Raw genomic sequence first — 19,893 nt, forward strand, 5'->3', positions numbered from 1 at the left:
CATTGGAAAAGCATTGTGGTGGCCCAAAAAAAACGACCAAACATTTGCTTGATTGGTGTTTGGTATACGTGTGAATGAGGCCTAATTAAGTCTTTCAGCAATATATATGTTGAATGTGTGTTTTGTAGCATTCAGGATGGATTTTAATTGCAATCAGTGTGCACATTTTGAGGTCTTGTGCCAACACTTCATTTTAAGAGACTAACACGCCCACCGATGGGCACAAGTACTAGTATTTGGTAGTACACTGACTGGGAAAATGACCACTGCGTTGGAGTAGGGCCCTTGTCTTGTTAATCTCCTGTTTGCTCTTACTTTCAATAATGATGTCTTTAATAATCAGTATTCCTCTTTTGTCATATCAAGACTATATGAATCATATCTTTCTATTGGAGCCGAGCTGCTTTTGCCCCTCCCCTCTTTACCCTCTTCCACAGTTAACTTGCTGTTGTCAGTCCGTCTATCAATACCTGTCGCTGACATATCCTATAATCCATCATCATCTCACGCGGCTCCCCCATCCTGTTTCTCCTCCATCCCTATCACTCTGTCTCTCTCCATCATCCGTCAGTGTGAGATTAGAACACCCGGCATGATCCGTCTCTCTCTCTCTCTCTCTCTCTCTCTCTCTCTCTCTCTCTCTCTCTCTCTCTCTCTCTCTCTCTCTCTCTCTCTCTCTCTCTCCCTCTGCTTTCTGGATAGCAAGGTCAGTATCTGGGAGTCTTCAAGTCTTTATCATGCATTTCCGGGACCAACGGTGCTAATGATATCAACACGCACGCACGCACACGCACGCACACACACGCACATGCACGCATGCACGCACGCACACACACACACACACACACACACACACACACACACACACTGGTAGTTGTTTCACCATGTGTTCTTGATGGAAATTCAAACTGAATAGTAGCCAAATGTTGGGGAGACCTACCTTGGAGATGTCTGCTTCGGTAATGGTCTTTTGGTTTTGTAGGGTGGGCCCTGGCGTTGCCGTCGCACTTTGGCTGTTCATATCTGTGTCGGAGGCAACAGACCAAAGGAAAACAGGTGATTATTTGGCAGTGTTTGTAATAAATAGATCAGTGAAGAATCCTGTGTTTTCAATTACCCCCGTGGAGTTACATCTCATTCAGGGATTAAAAGTATGTTCTGAGGCAAACTGATCACACTGACACACACACACACACACACACACACACACACACACACATTTTTTAACCATTTATTTATGTCCACACAAAGGATATGCATAAGGACACAAAGGACACAAATATTATAGGTGCATTAAAGTTACATCTGCAAAGTCATGGCATGTGTTTTCACACACACACACACACACACACACACACACACAGAACGAGGGAATGGGAAGGTGCATAATTATCTAAGGCGAAGTAGGAGCGAGTGGTAGACAGACAGACAGACAGACAGACAGACAGACAGACAGGGAGCGTGGGACACAGGGAAGCTTTCATGCCCCCCCAGACCCCCCCCCCCCTCCTCTGAGAGCCAGCGGAGCCCTGATTGCTGCTGGGCAACCGGGCCAAGAACTGGGCCGGCACAAGGGAAGAGAAGGGGGAAAATCCACGCTTTACATACTGTGTATGTGTGCTAATGCGCTGTCTGGCAGTCTGCCTGGGGGCTGTGTTAATCTGATACCCAGCTCTCAATAAAACTGTACCCACACACACACAAACACACACACACTCCGTCCGCCTGAATGACCCTTGCCCTGCCACTCACGCTCCCACGAGTCGCACCGTGGCATCCGCCAAGCGCGCTGTTGGATGTCAGATTTTCTTTTTTTAATTGGATTATTTGAAAGTAAAACAAATTGATGTATAATCCTGTGGTGAGTTTATGTGGTGGTGGATTGCGTGCAGACCATGGGTCAAACTGGCGGTACTAATAGTAGGTGTCCTGCCCAGCCAGCATCAGGGTCTGCATTTCTCAATGGAAGAGTAGAGAGACCACCTCCAACTACTGCAGATGTAGTATTGTAGTCAGTGTATTCAGTGGCGTGCACAGACATTTAGAGGGGCAGGTGCTCAAGTGAATGCTCGGCCGGTTGCCTTAATATTGTGAGATTTATAGATTGGTATGTTACGTAAGAAGAAAAATCACACTTTCTCAATGTCGGGTCCGTAGACCACCAGGCGTCGATAATGGACAGGTCTGTGACTGAGAGTGTAAAAATGGAACCAAATGGACTATTACAGGTCTGTGACTGAGAGTGTAAAAATGGAACCAAATGGACCCTTACAGTCACTGGCCTTGGCCTTGGAACGCCTCGGGATCCCCCAGGAGGAAGTTACTAATGTTGCTCTTCAAGCGTTTGAAGATGGATGGATGAATGGATGGAAGGATGGATGGATGGATGGGTCCTCTACATTCAAAAGATTGAGAATCCCCCAGAAGAACATGTAATGTCTCTTACCTGGTGGAGGTGCCAGGGATGGGCCGCCCGGTGTCCACCAGCACACACCAGCAGTAGCCCGTGGAGGGGTGGCACTGCACAGGCTTGTAGAGCCCGCCGTGGGCGCAGTCCGGGACGAACACAGCCTCGTTCTTGTGCTGCCTCGCCTCCTCCTGGGCAGAGTGCTGCTCCTGGTCGCACGAGGACGCTGCAGAGGGACAGGAGAGAGGCCCAAGGGGGACGGGGACGGGACGTGAGGGGAGTCAGAAGTGCAGCAGTGGTGGACAAAAGTACCCAAAAGTTTTTACTTGAGGGAATGGATCTGTGTCACCTTATTTATAGCTTATAGTACTAAATCTTTTGAAAATAGCATGTCTACAAGCTCATAGTGTGTCGCATCACGGTTAATGCATGCTTGTAATAATAATCAAAATCTACAAAGTGGCTATATGCATGCATGCATGCATGCATGCATATAGACACACATGCTACCCACATGTGCAGACACATACATACATTACAGTATAAAGCACATATGCATTCCTAAATAGACGCAGTGCCGTGGGTGGGCACACACGCACACACATGCACACAAATTCACACATGCACGCATGCATGCATGCTCCCAAACTGTGGGTCAGCCCTGCGAAGATAGAATTCACTTTAGGTGGTCTGGTTTGCATGTCTCTGCAGATACACACAACCACCTCCCTCCCACCTACCCCCCGCACGCGTGCGCGCGCACACACACACACACACACACACACACACACACACACACACACACACACACATACACACACACACACACACTTGGCGAACATAAGATTTTGTTTAAAGTGAACACATGGATTCGCCCCTGAGCAGATCTGGATGAGATATTTTGGATTTCTAAAACAGATCCAAAGAAAAAAAAAAGAGCCATATTCTAAAGAAAAACAAAGAGCCATATTCTCTTTCTGTGAAACTTGTATGTGATGTCATACTCTTTGAATAAAATGTATTAATTAAAATAAAAAAACAGATCCCTAGTTATTCATTTCTCTTGCATCGTCACACAGACTTCCCACAGCTGTCCCATAATGCTTGCTCCCCAAACCCACACAGCAGCATCTCTCGGAGCGGTGCATGGTCCTTAAAGTGGGGTTCGGGGACCCCCAGGGGTCATTGAGCGTGTCCCCAGGGCGTCCCCAGCCAAATGTGTTCATATAGCCTTGAAATCAGTTTAACCACTTTCTATGATTATCTTTGAAACATTTCAATAGAAATTGACAAAATATTTTCTGACAAATACATCCAGGGGGGGGGGGCATGAACCACTGTCTTGGAGGACATGACAGACAGTGAAGGTTGAGGAGAATCCTGAGTGTTAATTGAACTGGGAGAATTGTACATGGATACGAAATTAAGGGCCCATTTGTACACTCGCCAAAACTAAATGTACACACAGGCTTTGACTGTAAAGGAGGTCTGGAGGGGGAGTGCCTGGAGACAGCGTGTGTAGACTGCTTTATCAGCCCCCCGTGGCACTGTTTACGGACATTAACGGGCCTAATGACTAAGCATGGCTCCCTATGCCCCAAGTTAAGTAAATATTTGGACTCCCAACTGCCCTCTGTTGATGTGACTGACAGAGAGAGAAAGAGAGAAGACAAAGGAGGTGGTCTAGCCCTCACTCTCACACACGCTCTGTCTCTCTCTGTGTCTCTCGCACGCACGCGCGCGCACGCACGCACACACACAACCACAGGCTAAGTGCAAAGTGCCAGGGATCTATTATGTTTACACATTCGAAGTTCCCACGGAACAATGATGCTTGATGATCCCTTCTTCCCTCTTTACGCTCGTGCACAGAGAATAAACCACGCATTGTCTGCGAGTGGAGTAAAGATGGCTTCCCGGAGAGGCCCTCACCAGGATCCAATCAGAGCCCCTTTGAGCCGCGGCGCGCCTCTCTCCACGCTGCCACGCGGCTCTCCAGCGAAGCTTTGAGCTTTAAGACTCCACCGCCTGCCAAGATCGAAGCTCATCTGGGCGGGGCCGCTGCTGGGGGGGCTTTCATCACCCCTGTCTCCCCCTTTTTTCTTTTTTTTTTGCATGACAAGCCCCCCCCCCCCACCCCCACCTCCCCCGGGGTCGGAAGCAACAGCGGGATTATGGGTATATCCCTTTTCTTTGTTTATTTTCATTAGAGATCCCTGCCCACACCAAAAGAGCCCAAATGAAATGCATCCCCGCTTTCTCTCCACTGGCTCTCTTTGCTCCAGTTCCTCTGTAAGCGCCCCCTTTGTTGGGAAGGAGGAGGGTTGTTAATCGAAAAAACTCGCCCCCCAATACCCTACAGAGAGTGCCGGTAATCAAAACCATTGACACTGTGCTTTGCAGGCTTTTTTCCCCCTTTTTTTACTGGATATAAATTATGTTTATGGGCTTTACACACATTTGCAAACACACATGCAAAGACACGTGCACACACAACGCAATCTCATCTCTACACTGGCTCCAAAATAGCATTGTTTTATGATATAGGCAATATTTTACCCCAAAGAGGTGGCAAGAGGCAATTGATCCATGCAATTAGAGTGCATTTGTGTGTGTGTGTGTGTGTGTGTGTGTGTGTGTGTGTGTGTGTGTGTGTGTGTGTGTGTGTGTGTGTGTGTGTGTGTGTGTGTGTGTGTGTGTGTGTGTGTGTGCGTGTGTGTATACATGCGTGCATGCATGCATACATGCACGTGTGTTAAGATGAGCAGGCAGACAAATGTTAGATGCTGAGTGTGTGCCATCATGTGCTGATAATTACAGCACTGCTACAAAGTGAAGAACCGCAGATAGATTCAGATCCTCAAAGCCTTTGCGTTATGCCAACACCACCATGTATTAGTTTCACAACCCACCATCTGTCCTTAAGAAACAGGAATGGCCTGACTAAACTATGATTGCTCACAGAAGAAGGGGAAAAAGAATGTCAAAGTAGTGTGCTTTTAGTTAAGGTTAGCAAATTCCCGGCTGCCATTGTTTAACTTTAACCACATGAACCCTAGTTTCCCGATTCTGGCGCCGAATATTCAACGAAAATAGCACATCTGTGAGCTTGTAGATCGGCTATACATTCAGCCAAAAAAATTGGTGTAGAGGGGAAAAAAGGAGGGTGCCAAGTATAGAACTCTGCTGAACCACACACACGCGCGCACGCACGCATGCACGCACACACGCACACAAACACACACACTCTCACACACACACACACACACACACACACACACACACACACTAGTGGGTTGTTGCTGGCTGCAATGCTATCCCATTGGCTGAGAGGTCGGCTAGAGGCAAAAAGCGTCTGGTTGCCTAGAGACGAGGCTGCAGCCAATCAGAAAGATAGGTGACTACGGCAGCCAATGTAACGATAAGTTGCCACTAGGTGACTACGGCAGCCAATGAGATGATAAGTTGCCACTACCAACCTGATAGAAAGTAGACCAGCCTGCGGTATAAGAAACTCACATTGTACTCTGGTTCTGTTGTTCTGTCGGCTGCGAACTTGCTCTGTCCATAGGGTGGGGTACTGGGAGATCATATCTGGAAGAAAGAACCCTTTTATTGGTTTCGCTGGAAAACACACGCTTAAACCATGGTGGGAAAAGTACTCACATTGTTTACTATCAATACTGCAACGTAGAAATACTCAATACAATACAAAAGTATTGGCATCACAATGGACTTAAAGTACCAAAAGTAGAAAGTACTCTTTATGCAGAATTTCCCATTTCAAGTTTTCAAATGTATACAGATCTTTAGAAAATAGCAGATCTACAAGCGAACAATGCGTTGCATCACGTCTAGTACTTGAGTAAATGTACTTAGTTACTTTACACCACTGGAAAACACACACTTTACTGTACATCTATCTAACGCTAAATACTTACTGTACATCTATCTAACGCTAAATACCTGGGCATAGGTTTTTCAATATACAATATACACACACACACACACACACACACACATTGAAACATAGGTGTAGTGTGTAAATGTGACCATTGATTTTGAAGGTATAAAAACTACCTTGTGTAAAAGCATATGATGCCGAAATCAGCAATTAAATGCAATTTATACAACAGGTAGTTTGAGCCGAGCAATGCCATTGGTCAAAGATGCCTTGCAGCTGCATATAATACTATCCTATAGCAATACTGCCAGTTGAGTAGCCAATGATTTTTCTTGATGTCTCACAATTTTCTTTCTCTTCGCTGCTTTGAATCAAACTTGTCAAATAGCAGATCTACAAGCTCATAGCGCGGCACCGAGTGCCGCGCTACAAGCTTGTAGATCTGCTATTGTTAGAAAAATCTTGAAAATGTGGTGCAAATCTTTGAATATGGCTTGGTAACCACCGTATAAAACCCCTAATGCCAGGACGTTCTTCACTGTGATTATGGGCACTTTGGTGGCACCTCACACCTATTGCATCACTTTAATAACCATCATTGTGGTAAAGAACATCTCCTTTATGGCTGTCATTGCGATAATAAAGCCTCTCGGGACGAGCACTCACCTTCTTCGTCCACGGCGGTTTGTGGTTCCACCACAAGGCCGGCGGACTCATCTGCATTTAGAATGGAGAAGATTTGCAAGGAGACTACAATTACAGGAGAGTAAGGTAGACATATGTGGAAACATATCCGTGTGGGGTTTTGCACATTGCCCGGGCCAGGAGGGATTGGGGGGAAGGTGGGACAGACTTGGGGGGGTGGTCAGAAAGAGGCTGAGGTGGGTTGAAGACTATAAAGGAGGAAGAAAGTGAGAGGGAAAAAGAGGTACGTACTACAGTGCAGGGGGAAGATCACAGTGTCTGGAGAGTGGCTGCACACTAGGTTAACGCAGGGGTTCTCAACCTGGGGGTCGTGACCCCTTTGGGAGGGGGGGGGTCGCCAAATAATTTTGCAGGGTCCCTAGATTATATATGTTTTTTATTTTTATTTTTTTTTGGAACAAACTGGAAAATGGAAATTAAGAGTACACAGTACATATAGGCCTACATACACTTTCCTTAATGATTATATCTGGTGTCAGCATTTATTGACGATGTATTTTCTCTATTATTAAGATTATTGTAGTGGCCATTTTGTATTGGGGGTGGGGAGGGGTGCGGGGCGGGGGTGTCGCGAGAGGGGGGGTCCCCAGCTCAAAAACGTTGAGAACCCCTGGGTTAATGTAATTATAGTGGTCATAGATTCCCATACGTTCACTTGAGAGAAAGACACACAAATGGTTTACATAGGATGCTGATGGACGAAAACATGAATGAGTTTAGTTTACACACTTTAAACCCCTCTGTGTCCCTATTTTAGGCATGCCATCGGTGAACATTTTCAATGATTTTCAAAAAATAAAGCCTATTCGAAGAAAATGGCAGATCTACAAGCTTGTGCATCTGCTATTTTTGAAAAAATCGTGAAGTATACAGTATACTCTTTCAGAGCGAACGTGTTTAACTCAAATCTTTGCTTCTGGTGCAGGGGGGGGGGGGGGGGTCCCTGGGACAACATATTTTCAGATGGGGTCGGCGGCCAATTACATATAATTGTTGGAGTCCTTGATATGAAATAGTTTGAGAACCACTGATATAGAAACATAGGTTTTTCAGAAAACTGTCATGATTTAGAATACATTTTGTAGAATCTGGTCTCAGTCCTAAATGGGTTAAGCTGAATGGACAGAGGACAGGGCCCCCCTGTCCCCTGGTCTATAATGTGACTTGCCCATGAGGACAGGACACGAGAGGACGCGTGCGACAGGCGAGGAATGCAACATCCAGGCGGCAGCACACACATGTTTGAGATGTACCAATTAACAGTGCAGCAGCAGGGTTGGGGCACTGCAGTCCGTGTTTATTTGGTCTCTGTTTGTTTGTTTGATTTGTGGTGAGAGAGGGAGAGAGGGTTGGAGGGCCTGGGCTGCTTTACTGTACAAACCCACGGCCACAGGTGTGGTTAACCTCAGTGAGGGTCAAACAGTCTGCTCACAGATCCCTTAATGCACTTCAATTCAAGGCGTCACTGGAGACCCTGCTGAGTGCTTCCACAAGCAGGGATCAAGACGCAGCCCTGAACTAAAATCTTTGCCTTTCCAATGCAAACCGCCATCAAGAAGCCAGGGCTAATTTAATTCAACTAATTGCGTGTTTGTAATGCCTGCCATGTATCTGCTCAAACCACCTCCGTAGGAAAATACATAAACACCCACCCAATGCGACTGACTCGCTGTGAAGACACGGCCGTGGCATTTCTTTTTTTAAACTCATGGAAATGCCATCTAAAAATATATATATTTATGATTTGGATTTATGACATACCGCTAATGGTCAATCTTTGGCTCAATCTTTGTAACACCTCTTTAAACATATGCCAGGAGGCCGTCGTCGTGCTATTTGATGCATGCGCTGTCATTCTTCAGTCACAGATGTTGTCAAAATGCCAATGAATCCATCATGACTGACACGTGGAAAAAGCATGTGCGTGGATCAGACGAGCTTGGTGTTCGATGACGTGACGTGCCGTTACCCTGCTGATATGACAGAAGGACACACCTATAGGAGGGATGAGTGTCTGTCTACTACAAGGACAAGGTCACGTTCACGCATCCGCCTCGTTGACGGCAGACTGCTGGGTAAGCGCTGGCTAGTTTTTGCCGGCTGCACTAATAACTTTGGTGCATGCCCGTCTAAGTTTGATTGGACAGGTATCAGTCAAAAGGGAGACATCGAAGAGGAAGGATCAACAGGTTCTGACATATATCCATATATGGAGATCTAAGGGTTTGAGGTTTGATTTCAGATGTGGAGTTGCTGGCCAATATTGATGACATCATGGATCTCTTTCTCTGATACTTAAAACGGACCCGAGTTAAACTCTATTTGGTGCGTTCTTTTTCAGCCTACATTACACAGAGTGACCCTATCTTGGGCGCGCCTTACCCTTTATCCCTAAACGTCTTTGCCATAAATGTTACTATATCTTGAAAAACATTTTAAAATAGTTCAACTAGCCACGTCGTGAGCTTGTATTTGAACTATTTAAAATGTTTTTCAAAAATGTGTTGTACCCTTTTTTTTCTTCGTACTAATTATATGTTTGGCCCAATTTTATTTATTTATTGTCATGAGTTGTCACCATCCGAGTTGGCTTTGTCCGAGGCTTACACGTCTTTAAATAAATACTTTCTGAAACGTCTATAGCAGTAGTTCCCAAACCTTTTCATTCATGTCAAGGACCCCCAAATTGACACTAATTAGCTCGCGGACCCCCATTTGAAAAGATGTGCCATAAGAGAAGATGTTTACGGTTCTAGCAGTGATTCTCAACCCGTTTAATTTCAAGAACCCCCAGTTTGACATACGGACCCCGCATGTAATGGCATTTCTATCTCTGAGACCCCCATTTATATTGTAAAATCAATGTTAATTTAACTCTGAGAGTGTACACATGGAACCAAATGGACCCGTCCTAATTTTTCCTAATATTAACAAATATTCTCTCCAGTTTTCCTCCCTGACATACTGTATCTTTGGGGGGGAAAGATTTGCATATACGTATACCGTTAATACGACAAAAAGGTGCTATAAAGTAACAATGTGGGGGTGCGCCGGTGCGGTGGATGAAAAGGTTATTTACAGGGGTGACCTTAGCCAAAATATGTCTGAGAAGTTGGTCTACTGAACCAAAGCATCAGTGCAATCACTTTATATTTGCAGAACTGCTGGGAGGGACACCACCACACATGTACAGTTGATTTTGTTTTTCACCACACTGTTTATCCAAGCAGCTCAGATTGAACCACAAGCCACTCTCTCTCTCTCTCTCTCTCTATCTCTCTCTCTCTCTTACTTCCACCACCCTTCACTCTCCATCTCTTTGAGCGTTTGGACACAAAATGTTGCATTCCCAGTTGATCTATGTGTAACGAGCTGGCAAGGCTCAGGCAGACTTCTAAACCCCAGTTTGTTTACAGTGAGGGAGGAGCCGACATGAATGTCACACAGAGAGAAATAACCCAAATGTCGCAAACATACCACACACAAACACACACACACACACACACACACACACACACACACGCGCATGCACAGACCCACAGAACGACACAAGGCCTGGAATCAATCGGAACCTCCCAAATGACTGTGCTCTGCAAAAAGATGAGGGCATGGTATAGTTATTGGAGCAGCAACCCCAGTAGAGCTTAGAGATTCTATAGCTAGAAGAGAGACAGTCACTCATCCATGACAGTGGGGGGGAGAATGACAGACACAGTGTGGAACAGAGAATGAACGTTAGTGCTTCCTCTTATCTGAAAACAATTTCCGCTGAAAGAGAGATCATGTGGTGGAGGGAAAGAAAGACAGATTTGTGTTAGAGAACGAGTGTGTGATAAATGAAGTATATCCTTTGACTGTGCTGCATAATGTAGGCTGTCATATGACGGGCGACGCGTGTTGAAAATAGCATATCCGTAAGCCCACAACGCGTCGGGAGCCTGTACATCTTGTGAGCTTGTAAATCTGCTGTTTTCGGTGCACGACGCCCATGTGTGAACTTTGTGAAGCTTCTCTGGCAAGAGACAGAGCATGAGAAGAAGTGTGTGTGTGTGTGTGTGTGTGTGTGTGTGTGTGTGTGTGTGTGTGTGTGTGTGTGTGTGTGTGTGTGTGTGTGTGTGTGTGTGTGTGTGTGTGTGTGTGTGTGTGTGTGTGTGTGTGTGTGTGTGTGTGTGTGTGTGCGTGCGCGCGCGTGCGTGCGTGCGTGCGTGCGTGCGTGCGTGCGTGCGTGCGTGCGTGCATACATCATGCATCCTCAGTGAGAATGTACAAACATTCCTGTGTCATTCCATCCATGTTTCAACTCTGTGATAACCCAGACATCTTTACATCTTTGACAACTAATACACCAGATGTTGTGGTTGATGAAGAGTCCAGAGAAGTGTCTGCTGTATTAGAGATGGCCTGCACCTTTGACCACAGCCTAGAGGAAGCCTTTATGACCAAGGTCATTAAATACCAACCACTTCTGCATACCATCTCAGCACTGGGCTATAGGTGCAACGTGCAGGCTTTTTGTCTTTATATTTGGCAGCCTAGGGCATATGCACAGACTGGTTGGTAGAGGGTTCCAACAACTTGGGATGCCCAAAAAGGAGGCAAAAAGGCTGGCAAAGTATTGTAGTGTCTCTGCTATAATTGGCAGCTGCCACATACTGTATGGCGGAGACGCTGCTATACTTACTGTATACCGTGTGTGTGTGCATGCGTGCATGCTTGCGTGCGTGCGTGCGTGCGAATGCTCGCCATAGCCTCTCTCCTCTGAATCATATCCAGTAACAGACTGCTTTTCATATCAGCCCCCGGGGCTGCTCTTTCTCTCTCAATTGACAAAATATTGGAGCGGCAAGCCTTAACAGGTGAGCCACACTGCTCTTCATGCACATTCACCACCAACACAGGTGCAAGCAAACACAGACAGGCATACGTATGTGTGTGTGCACACATGTGCATTGGGCACGATTGCATGTATAGGCACATGTGCGTGCACACACTTCCACACGCCCGCCACGCACACACACACACACACACACACACACACACACACACACACACACACACACACACGCATACACACGCACACACACAGACGCGCACGCGCACACACACACACACACACACACACACACACACACGCACACACATACACACGTATTGCAGACAGATTTAATTTAAATCTTTTCTTCAAAGTGCTCACCTGCTTTTCCTGGTTCCCTTGTGCTGGATCTCTCTTGTTTTGATCCTACAAAGTGGTGTTTAGGTGTTAGTGGTTCATTTTACCCCAGCACATGTACAGTATACATTATCATAATTAATTAGACAAAAGATTACTCACATATGCACTGCACTGCTCTTAATAGCTCTTGGGCACTTTTGTGAGATAACATAGCTAACAAGCAGAGCTATAGCAAGAAAGGAATGTCACTGTTGTGTTGTATTTTCTGTTACGTATGTGAATAGTTATTCCTACTACCACTGACACTATTTCTGTAGAAAACTAGATAGCAACAGCTTCCAAGTCAGTCTCACAGTTACACAGAGTTGGACATGTGGCATTGGTTATTTGATTGTTTGGCAGACACCGGTCTCTCTACGCTCACATTCCTCATCATTTAACCACTTGAACCCCAGCATCCATATTCTGGGGAAATGTTAGCCAAAAATAGCAGATATACAAACCCACAACACGTCACATTGTGACGCGTTGTAGGCTTGTAGATCAGCCATTTTTGCCAAAGAGATTAGTGTGGACGGGGGGGGGGGGAACGGTCCAAGTACAGAGCCAACTCGGGTCTGTTTCACTAAGTCTAGAGGGTTTAAGTGGTTAAAACTTTGTTGCTCAACTCAGTGAGAGGGATTTTCTACTGGGCTTATTTACATCACAGCCCCAATGCCTTGAGCAACACAGTCTCCGAGGTCCACTTGCTGACCAATTTCCCACAGGGCAATGGATTTTGTACCCCACAAATATGAACATCCAGAGGAATGTGTGACCGGCCACTGCAGTGAATTTGCTCTATCATCATTGCTCAACAAAATTTCAATAAAGCATGTTGTTCACGGCACGCACACACACACGCACACGAGCGCACACACACACACACACACACACACACACACACACACACACACACACACACACACACACACACACACACACAGTAATATCCTGTGTTACATTAACTCGGAGAGTGTACAAAGTCAAAAACTAAAGGTAACCAAGTGGACTTGTAACTTCTTAAGGTGTGTGAGTGTACGTTTTGTACACTCTCTGCAGGGTTACAAATGGATAAATCATGAATGAGGACTTTGCTGTGCACACACACATGAAATACACAAAAGCTTTCAGTTTTAAAGAATAACAAAGTATAAAAGTATCAAAGACTATGATGAATCATACATGACACAGAGATGATAAGCTAGATCTACTATTGACATCAATACTTTTACAAGATAGGTTGTGCATACCTTGGCACCGAGGTTTTTTATTGGCCACCGCTGAGCCACTGATAGGCCGGCCATTTGGCGTAACGCACCAGCAGTATCCAGTGTAGCTGTGGCACTGTACCTGATAGACACAGAACACAGGTGTATAAATTCACAGAATATGTGTGTTTGTCTGTCTGTCTGTCTGTCTGTTTGCCTGTCCTGGGCAGAACTCTGGCACCGTCTGACCGATTGACTTCAAAGTTGGCGAGTGTGTCGCAGATCATACATGAGCAACTGGCGGCCACCTTCACTTAATGTGGCCCGCAGGTTGATATCCGAATATTGATGTATTATTTAGCTTTTACAATTCCAAACATGCAAACATGACGCGTGTAACCGAGATCTCCTATACTTATAGGGGACCGTCAGAGGAGTCTATAAGGGCTCGTATTCGGGGAGGCCTTATAGCCTAAGGATCTGTATTTCTTCTTAGGAGCTGGGGAGGGAACGGAGCTGTTCACGTTTGAGTCTAAAGCCTGTCTCTAGATACCTCCTTTCTTATATTGTTAATGATGTACTAACTCTACTTTAATGCGCCATACTTCATGGAATCATGGCCTGACGTCACGCTGTCCACCGTTTCCGTGACAACAACCCGCTTTAATGACTTCAGGCTATATTAGTAGCTGAATGACTAGTATTAGAATGTTTTTAACTATCTGTTATTTAAAGTCATAGAGAAACATAGAAACAAGTTAAAAAAAACACACAACCAGCCAATAATTTATTTACAAGCAACTTTACAGAAAAACAGTAGTGCAGGCAACGCACGTCGCACGGGTTCCCCGATTCGCCAACCCGACCCTTCAGCTTCGCGGTTTTGTGGAACTTGTATCGTTCCCGTAGTATGCCGGTGCCCGTTTATAAATGGAAACACGTCACATACCACACTATAACAAACGGGTACAGTGTGTACTCTGACAACGGGTACAATGTGTATTGCATCGGGTGGGGCATGCATTCACAGCTTGGATCCAATATACGTGGTCCCCAACTATAGGCTGTCTAGTTTGACAATATAACATATTATCTGAAATATTATACATTATAATATTTATTTTGAGTGGCTAGAGTAGAGAGCTTCTATACTGCCAGTTCAGCCAGGTGTCCCTGAATATTAGCTCACCCTCTTCGGAGCCATCTGAGCAGCCTTCAGCTGGGTGAAGCAGTAAAAAAATAATCCCTTTACCTGAGGACAGACAATACTCCCCATTGTTGTTCATGTGACCTTGATGGCCGGAATGTGCTGTATATTTTTTAACTAGTGTAGCTATGTCGCTCGCACTCGCACGCAATCACCGATTCAATAATTGAACGTTAGTACATTTACCTCTGAAAAAGTCACCTCTGTAATTTAATTAGTTCATGAATCCATCAGCCACTGTTATCCAACTCTTATTAGTAGGCTACTAATAGAGTTTAGACTACTTCAGATAGAACATGACACCTACAGTAGGCTACTTAGCAGGTGCGAAAACCACGAATGACTCAAACTACCATGGGCGCCGCACCGGACAGCCCTACCGTCAGCTCACCCCTGCTTGACGGTGAGTAAGTGATATTCCATAGAGAAAGAGTGTATGAGCGATGGTGTGTTTGTGTTACCTCACTGTATGTTCCATCAGGGTTGCATACAGGCACAAAGACCTGAGGGAAGAGCTTCTTGGCCTGCTGCTCTGTGTACTTCTTCTCTGCCACGCACCTGGACGTGTCTGTGGAGGAGCACAAATCACTCAACTATTCAGCAACTCATAATCCAATCCTTAACCCAAATCACTATTATTTCACATTGCTCAACAAGAAGAAAGAAGGGTGGCACAGCGGCTCATTGGTGTTGCTTTACAGGCCTATGCACGATATCCTCTCTTTGGGGTTTCTGCCACACCAAGACATGCAAGGCACTGGCCTTAGAGCTGGAGCTAGTCCCCATGGGCGCTGCTCAATGGCGGCCCACAGCTTTTAGGATGGGTCAAATGCAATGGACAACATTTCCCCACAGGGAACAATAAAGTCTAACTTAATAGTGAACTTCAGGTCAGACTGAGATGCTGAAGTTGAAAGAGCAGAGCAATGAAAGGGGGGGAAAAGGCAGCCATGCAGGGAAGGGACATAGACAGAAGGGAAACAATTCAAGACTGATCGGAAGTGGCGGATGCTTCTGTGGCTGGGAATAGAACCAACACCCCAGTCTTATTAGGAGCAAATCAGTCAAGGCCGCACTGTGCATGCAGCCCACTGGCCAAGTGGTAAATCCATTACTGTGCTAGGCAGCTCGCACTCTCCTGGAGAACATTCCACTCATCCAAGGAAAGGGCTGATGCACGGGGAAATGGCCTGGGCTGAGACCTGACCCCCCCCCCCCCCCCTTCCCAAACACACACACACACACACACACACACACACACACACACACACACACACACACACCATCTCTCTCTCTCTCTCTCTCTCTCTCTCTCTCTCTCTCTCTCTGTGTGTGTGTGTGCCCCACTCTCTCTCCCTAATCTTCGTCTTCTCTATCGTCGTGCGTATTCTGTCCTCTGAGGTTATAAAAGTGGGTCATGGCACTTTTCACCTCTGCATAGCCGAGGCCCTTTCTTTCCTCGCATTGCGTCTCCCGGGCAGAGCCATGGATCGTCTTCACTGTCCAGATCCGCTTGCTTCATCTCACTGTGCCACACCGCAGCCAGCTGTGCAACCTCTCAGGAGATGGCGGACAGCGATGGGACACTTGACGGTAACTTCGAGAGGCACGCTATTTGGCCGACGCGACACTATATGCCTGTCTGGCTGGCACGGCCAAATCAAATTAAAACAATGACTCATGGTAAGTTAAAAATAAATATAAAGAAATTCACCAGTCTGGTGAGGGAGGCTCTGTGTCGCTGGCGTTAGCCCGCGGTAGAGTGTCCATTAGAGTCAGGCGGGGAATGGAATGCATTGCTGGTTTCTCTCAGTCTAATGTGTATGCATGCGTACGTGCGTGCGCGTGTGTGTGTGTGTGTGTGTCATTGTCACTGGTGTGGAGAGAGAGGGTAAGACGCTCAATATTCACGGAGGAGGGAAACAGGGAGCTCTAATGTTAGCCGCAATGGAAAACCTCGTGCATCGTCCTTCTCCAGAGGGGGGCTGCAACCAAAAAAAGAAGCAGCCTGGAAAAAATGACAGGACACTTGAATCATATGAGTCCAATGATAGAAAACAAATGTGGTGCCAGCCTCGCCATCCTTAAACACAAACCCATCCCTGTGCTTTACGGCAAAGTACCGTTCCTCGCGGTTATTTCGGCTGTAGACTCGAGAAACCCCTTGATCGACCCCCCCATTCCCACACCCCAGACCCCAATCCTCCCCTAGCTCCCACCCCCGCCCCCGCAGCCTTCCTGAATTGAGGAGTCGTGGGGACGGGGGGGACGGGGGGACGGGGCGTCTGGGGCAGACTCCCAGACCCAACGTTATTGACGCATTCAATACGACTTTCATGGACTCTTGTCCCTTTCAGCTTCATAGCTGGAATCCTCCATTCTCTCTCTCTCTCTCCCTGCGCTGTCTGTCCACCACATCCAGATGTCCAGCTTCAAGACGTTGCCATAGAGACCCAGTATGGGCACACAATTGCAGAATGTTTTTTTCCATCATATGAGAGTTCTCATTCAGCGGGGCCCTGAACACACACACTCTCTCTCTCTCTCTCATTCCCCCTATTAGTGATCTAATATTGTAATGGGTAAGAATGGGGCATTGTCTCCAGTCTGTAGAGCGGTTGAAGTAGTGGTATATGGAGTTTAGTGAGTGGGGCGGAGGTGGGAAGGGGTAGAGGGGGGGTGTATGGGTTCTTCTTCCTTCCAGCAATAGCAACAATGAGGGAGTTTGTGAGCCGCCCTGACCTTATTGCCTCATGTCACATTAAGGCTTTTCATGTCGAACCCTCCACTCGTCACATGCACATGCAGGCTTCCTCGTCCACTATGAATGTATGATATATGGTGACCATCAGCACATTAATTCTTGTCAAGATGTTTCATTCAAGTGCACCCCCCCAACCCCCCCCCCCCCCCCCCCCCCCCCTTGACATTGCACTGCTGCATAATTCATTTGATTTCACCCGAGGCCATACAAGCCACCATTTCTAATCAATAAGGATGTTGTGGACTCCCTGGGTGTTGCAATGGAAAGAAAGGGACAGTTGAGCAGAGGAAAAATAAATAAAAATTAAAGTAAACAATGGCTGGTGGTAAACAAATATCTGATATAATTAAATACTGAAGTCAATAAACTGTATTAATTGTAGGCCTATAGATTATAGTGCAGCAGTATGAGCATTATGGCAAAAGAAAAACTCTTTCTTCGCTCTATGAAATGTGTCAACCCCAGTCACCCTCCCAGGGCTAAAAGAATCAATTATGCTGAAATGAATTTAACACAGAAGTTTCTGCTGTGAACCCTCCGTCGCATTTGAGAGTATCAGGCGGCGCTGAAGCGTGACTCATGACCTGACCTTTGCATGGCCCTCGGATGACCTCCAGCTGGGGGTCGCGGCACTTGGCACGGAGGAACTCGCAGCGTGATGTGAAGGTCCGACCGTCTGAGGCACACAGAGGTTTCCGAGGACCCCCGCTGCATTCCATGTTACACTCTTTGTCCTGATCCACCCGCAGAAACTGCAACAGTAACAAAAACAAACAAAAAACAGTGAGAAAGACAACCCATATAGGGGATGAATGGGCGAAGAAGATTATGTTTAATGAAACATTTCCCTGAATCAATGAACTCTGCACTCACAAACGGTTTAATCTCCCCACAGCAGGTGTGATTCTGGAGGGATTTATGAAGTAAATACAGGGTGTGATTGTAACTCATGCCTTTTTAAAACATTGGCCAATATTCCAAAAAGTCAGCCCACGCCCTACGGGACAGGCTGTCCATTGCTACAGCTCATCTTGAGTTCCTTTCTGGACCCCTGTATCAGAGGTGCTAAAGCCGGGATAACATCCTCCCATAAATATGTTATAGAGGGCCTGATATAACATATTGATAAACAACCAGAGACACTAGGGTGGAGCAGTGCCGTTATAATAGCCTGGGGAAAGAATCTCTGGGGGAGGTTGGTCTGGCACTCCTCGATTTGAATTATATTTCCCTCAACCCAGAGTTGTGAATCAATCAGTGAAGTCTTTTGCTGTGACATTGGAACCTGTTTGTTGTAACCTCCCCTTGGAAATAGAATCTCAATACCGAAGTTCCAGACTAATATCTACGCAGTGATATTTGTCTGGCCATGCCAGGCTACTGTTATAACGGCCTAAAGCCTCATTTATTCTTCATCCTATACAACCGTGTCCCTATAGTCGCAATTTCAGTTGAAAATCTATATTTTTACATTTATTTTCAGGTTCAGTGGGGTTAGGTGTGGTTTTAATAGCGACTGTCAGTCCGTCAGGGAGCTGTGCCGTGCCGTGCCGTGTCTTAAGGGTTAAGAGAGGGGGCAGAGGAGGAGGAGTAGGGATAAGACTTGAGTGATGCTTCCTCCCTCCTTTTGTCCGTGCCGACACCTGTGTGTAGGCATTCACCTGGAATCGCTCTGGAGTATGTTTTACTCAACCATTGGGAAAAAAAGAAACAAGGATGCAGACTCCCGGGCTGAACGCATCGGATCACCTGTGTCAATGCCGCCATTGTATATCTGCCGCGGCGGTATGAATCCCCCAGCCCTCGCCACGGGGGCGGACAGCAAGCTGTGACTGCTACAATGAATGAAAAGGGCTGAATGAAATAGCTGCTAAGGGTTTGGTGCTGCTGCTACAGTAATGAGTGTGGGGTTTTCATAATGTTTGCATGATTCATGCAATTGTCTGAAATAATAAGTAATGAATGATGAGAAGTATAGACGGCGACCGCTTGAGGCCACCCGTTTTTGTGTAGTCTTTCTATCCGTAAGTCACACACACACACACAGGTGCTGTTTTCTCTCGTGCACACGGAGTGAATACTTTGTCTATATAGACTTAACTGTCCTCTCACACTCCTTTTGTGCTTTAGAAATGACAATATTTGCATGCATGGATTTTCTTTGTTCAGTTTCCCATGTCTTGTTTTGTACCTCTTTGTTGGTGTGCTTTCAGTGATGCATGTATGCTGCGTCTAAGACAACAGCCCTGAATGCCTTTTCTTTCAACTGTTCACAGATATATACACATGTATGTAATGTAAGTACATGTAAGTACGGTATGTGCATACAGTACAGTACGTACACGCTCTCTCTCTCTCTCTCTCTGTCTCCATCACACACACACACGCACGCACGCATGCACGCACGCACGCACGCACGCACGCACGCACGCACACAAATCAAAAAGGCAGAGAATCAAAGCCCCCTCTCAAAGGTAGGCCAT

At 46.3% G+C, this 19,893-nt stretch overlaps 2 protein-coding genes across 5 annotated transcripts in view; both read right to left on the reverse strand.

Annotated features, from left to right (window-relative positions):
- The window catches only part of dnajc12 (DnaJ (Hsp40) homolog, subfamily C, member 12), a 281,213-nt gene that overhangs the window by 96,464 nt on the left and 164,856 nt on the right, over window positions 1-19,893 (reverse strand). The gene's annotated exons all lie outside the window — the stretch shown is intronic.
- smoc2 (SPARC related modular calcium binding 2) overlaps window positions 1-19,893 on the reverse strand; it is a 36,006-nt gene that overhangs the window by 10,049 nt on the left and 6,064 nt on the right. Inside the window, exons 2-9 of one of the 4 annotated variants that reach the window (XM_083775788.1) lie at window positions 18,000-18,162; window positions 15,108-15,214; window positions 13,482-13,581; window positions 12,211-12,255; window positions 6,978-7,028; window positions 5,927-6,001; window positions 2,447-2,633; window positions 941-1,023 (exon numbers count right to left, since the gene is read on the reverse strand). In XM_083775788.1, coding sequence (XP_083631914.1) covers window positions 941-1,023; window positions 2,447-2,633; window positions 5,927-6,001; window positions 6,978-7,028; window positions 12,211-12,255; window positions 13,482-13,581; window positions 15,108-15,214; window positions 18,000-18,162 — 811 coding nt within the window. Of the gene's footprint in view, window positions 1-940; window positions 1,036-2,446; window positions 2,634-5,926; window positions 6,002-6,977; window positions 7,062-12,210; window positions 12,256-13,481; window positions 13,582-15,107; window positions 15,215-17,999; window positions 18,163-19,893 lie in introns of all 4 variants that reach the window. The other 3 variants (XM_083775787.1, XM_083775786.1, XM_083775785.1) reach the window with 3 other exon arrangements.

Source organism: Protomyctophum parallelum (assembly GCF_964188405.1).
Source record: "Protomyctophum parallelum genome assembly, chromosome: 10".
In the NCBI taxonomy this organism is placed as follows: Eukaryota; Metazoa; Chordata; class Actinopteri; order Myctophiformes; family Myctophidae; genus Protomyctophum; species Protomyctophum parallelum.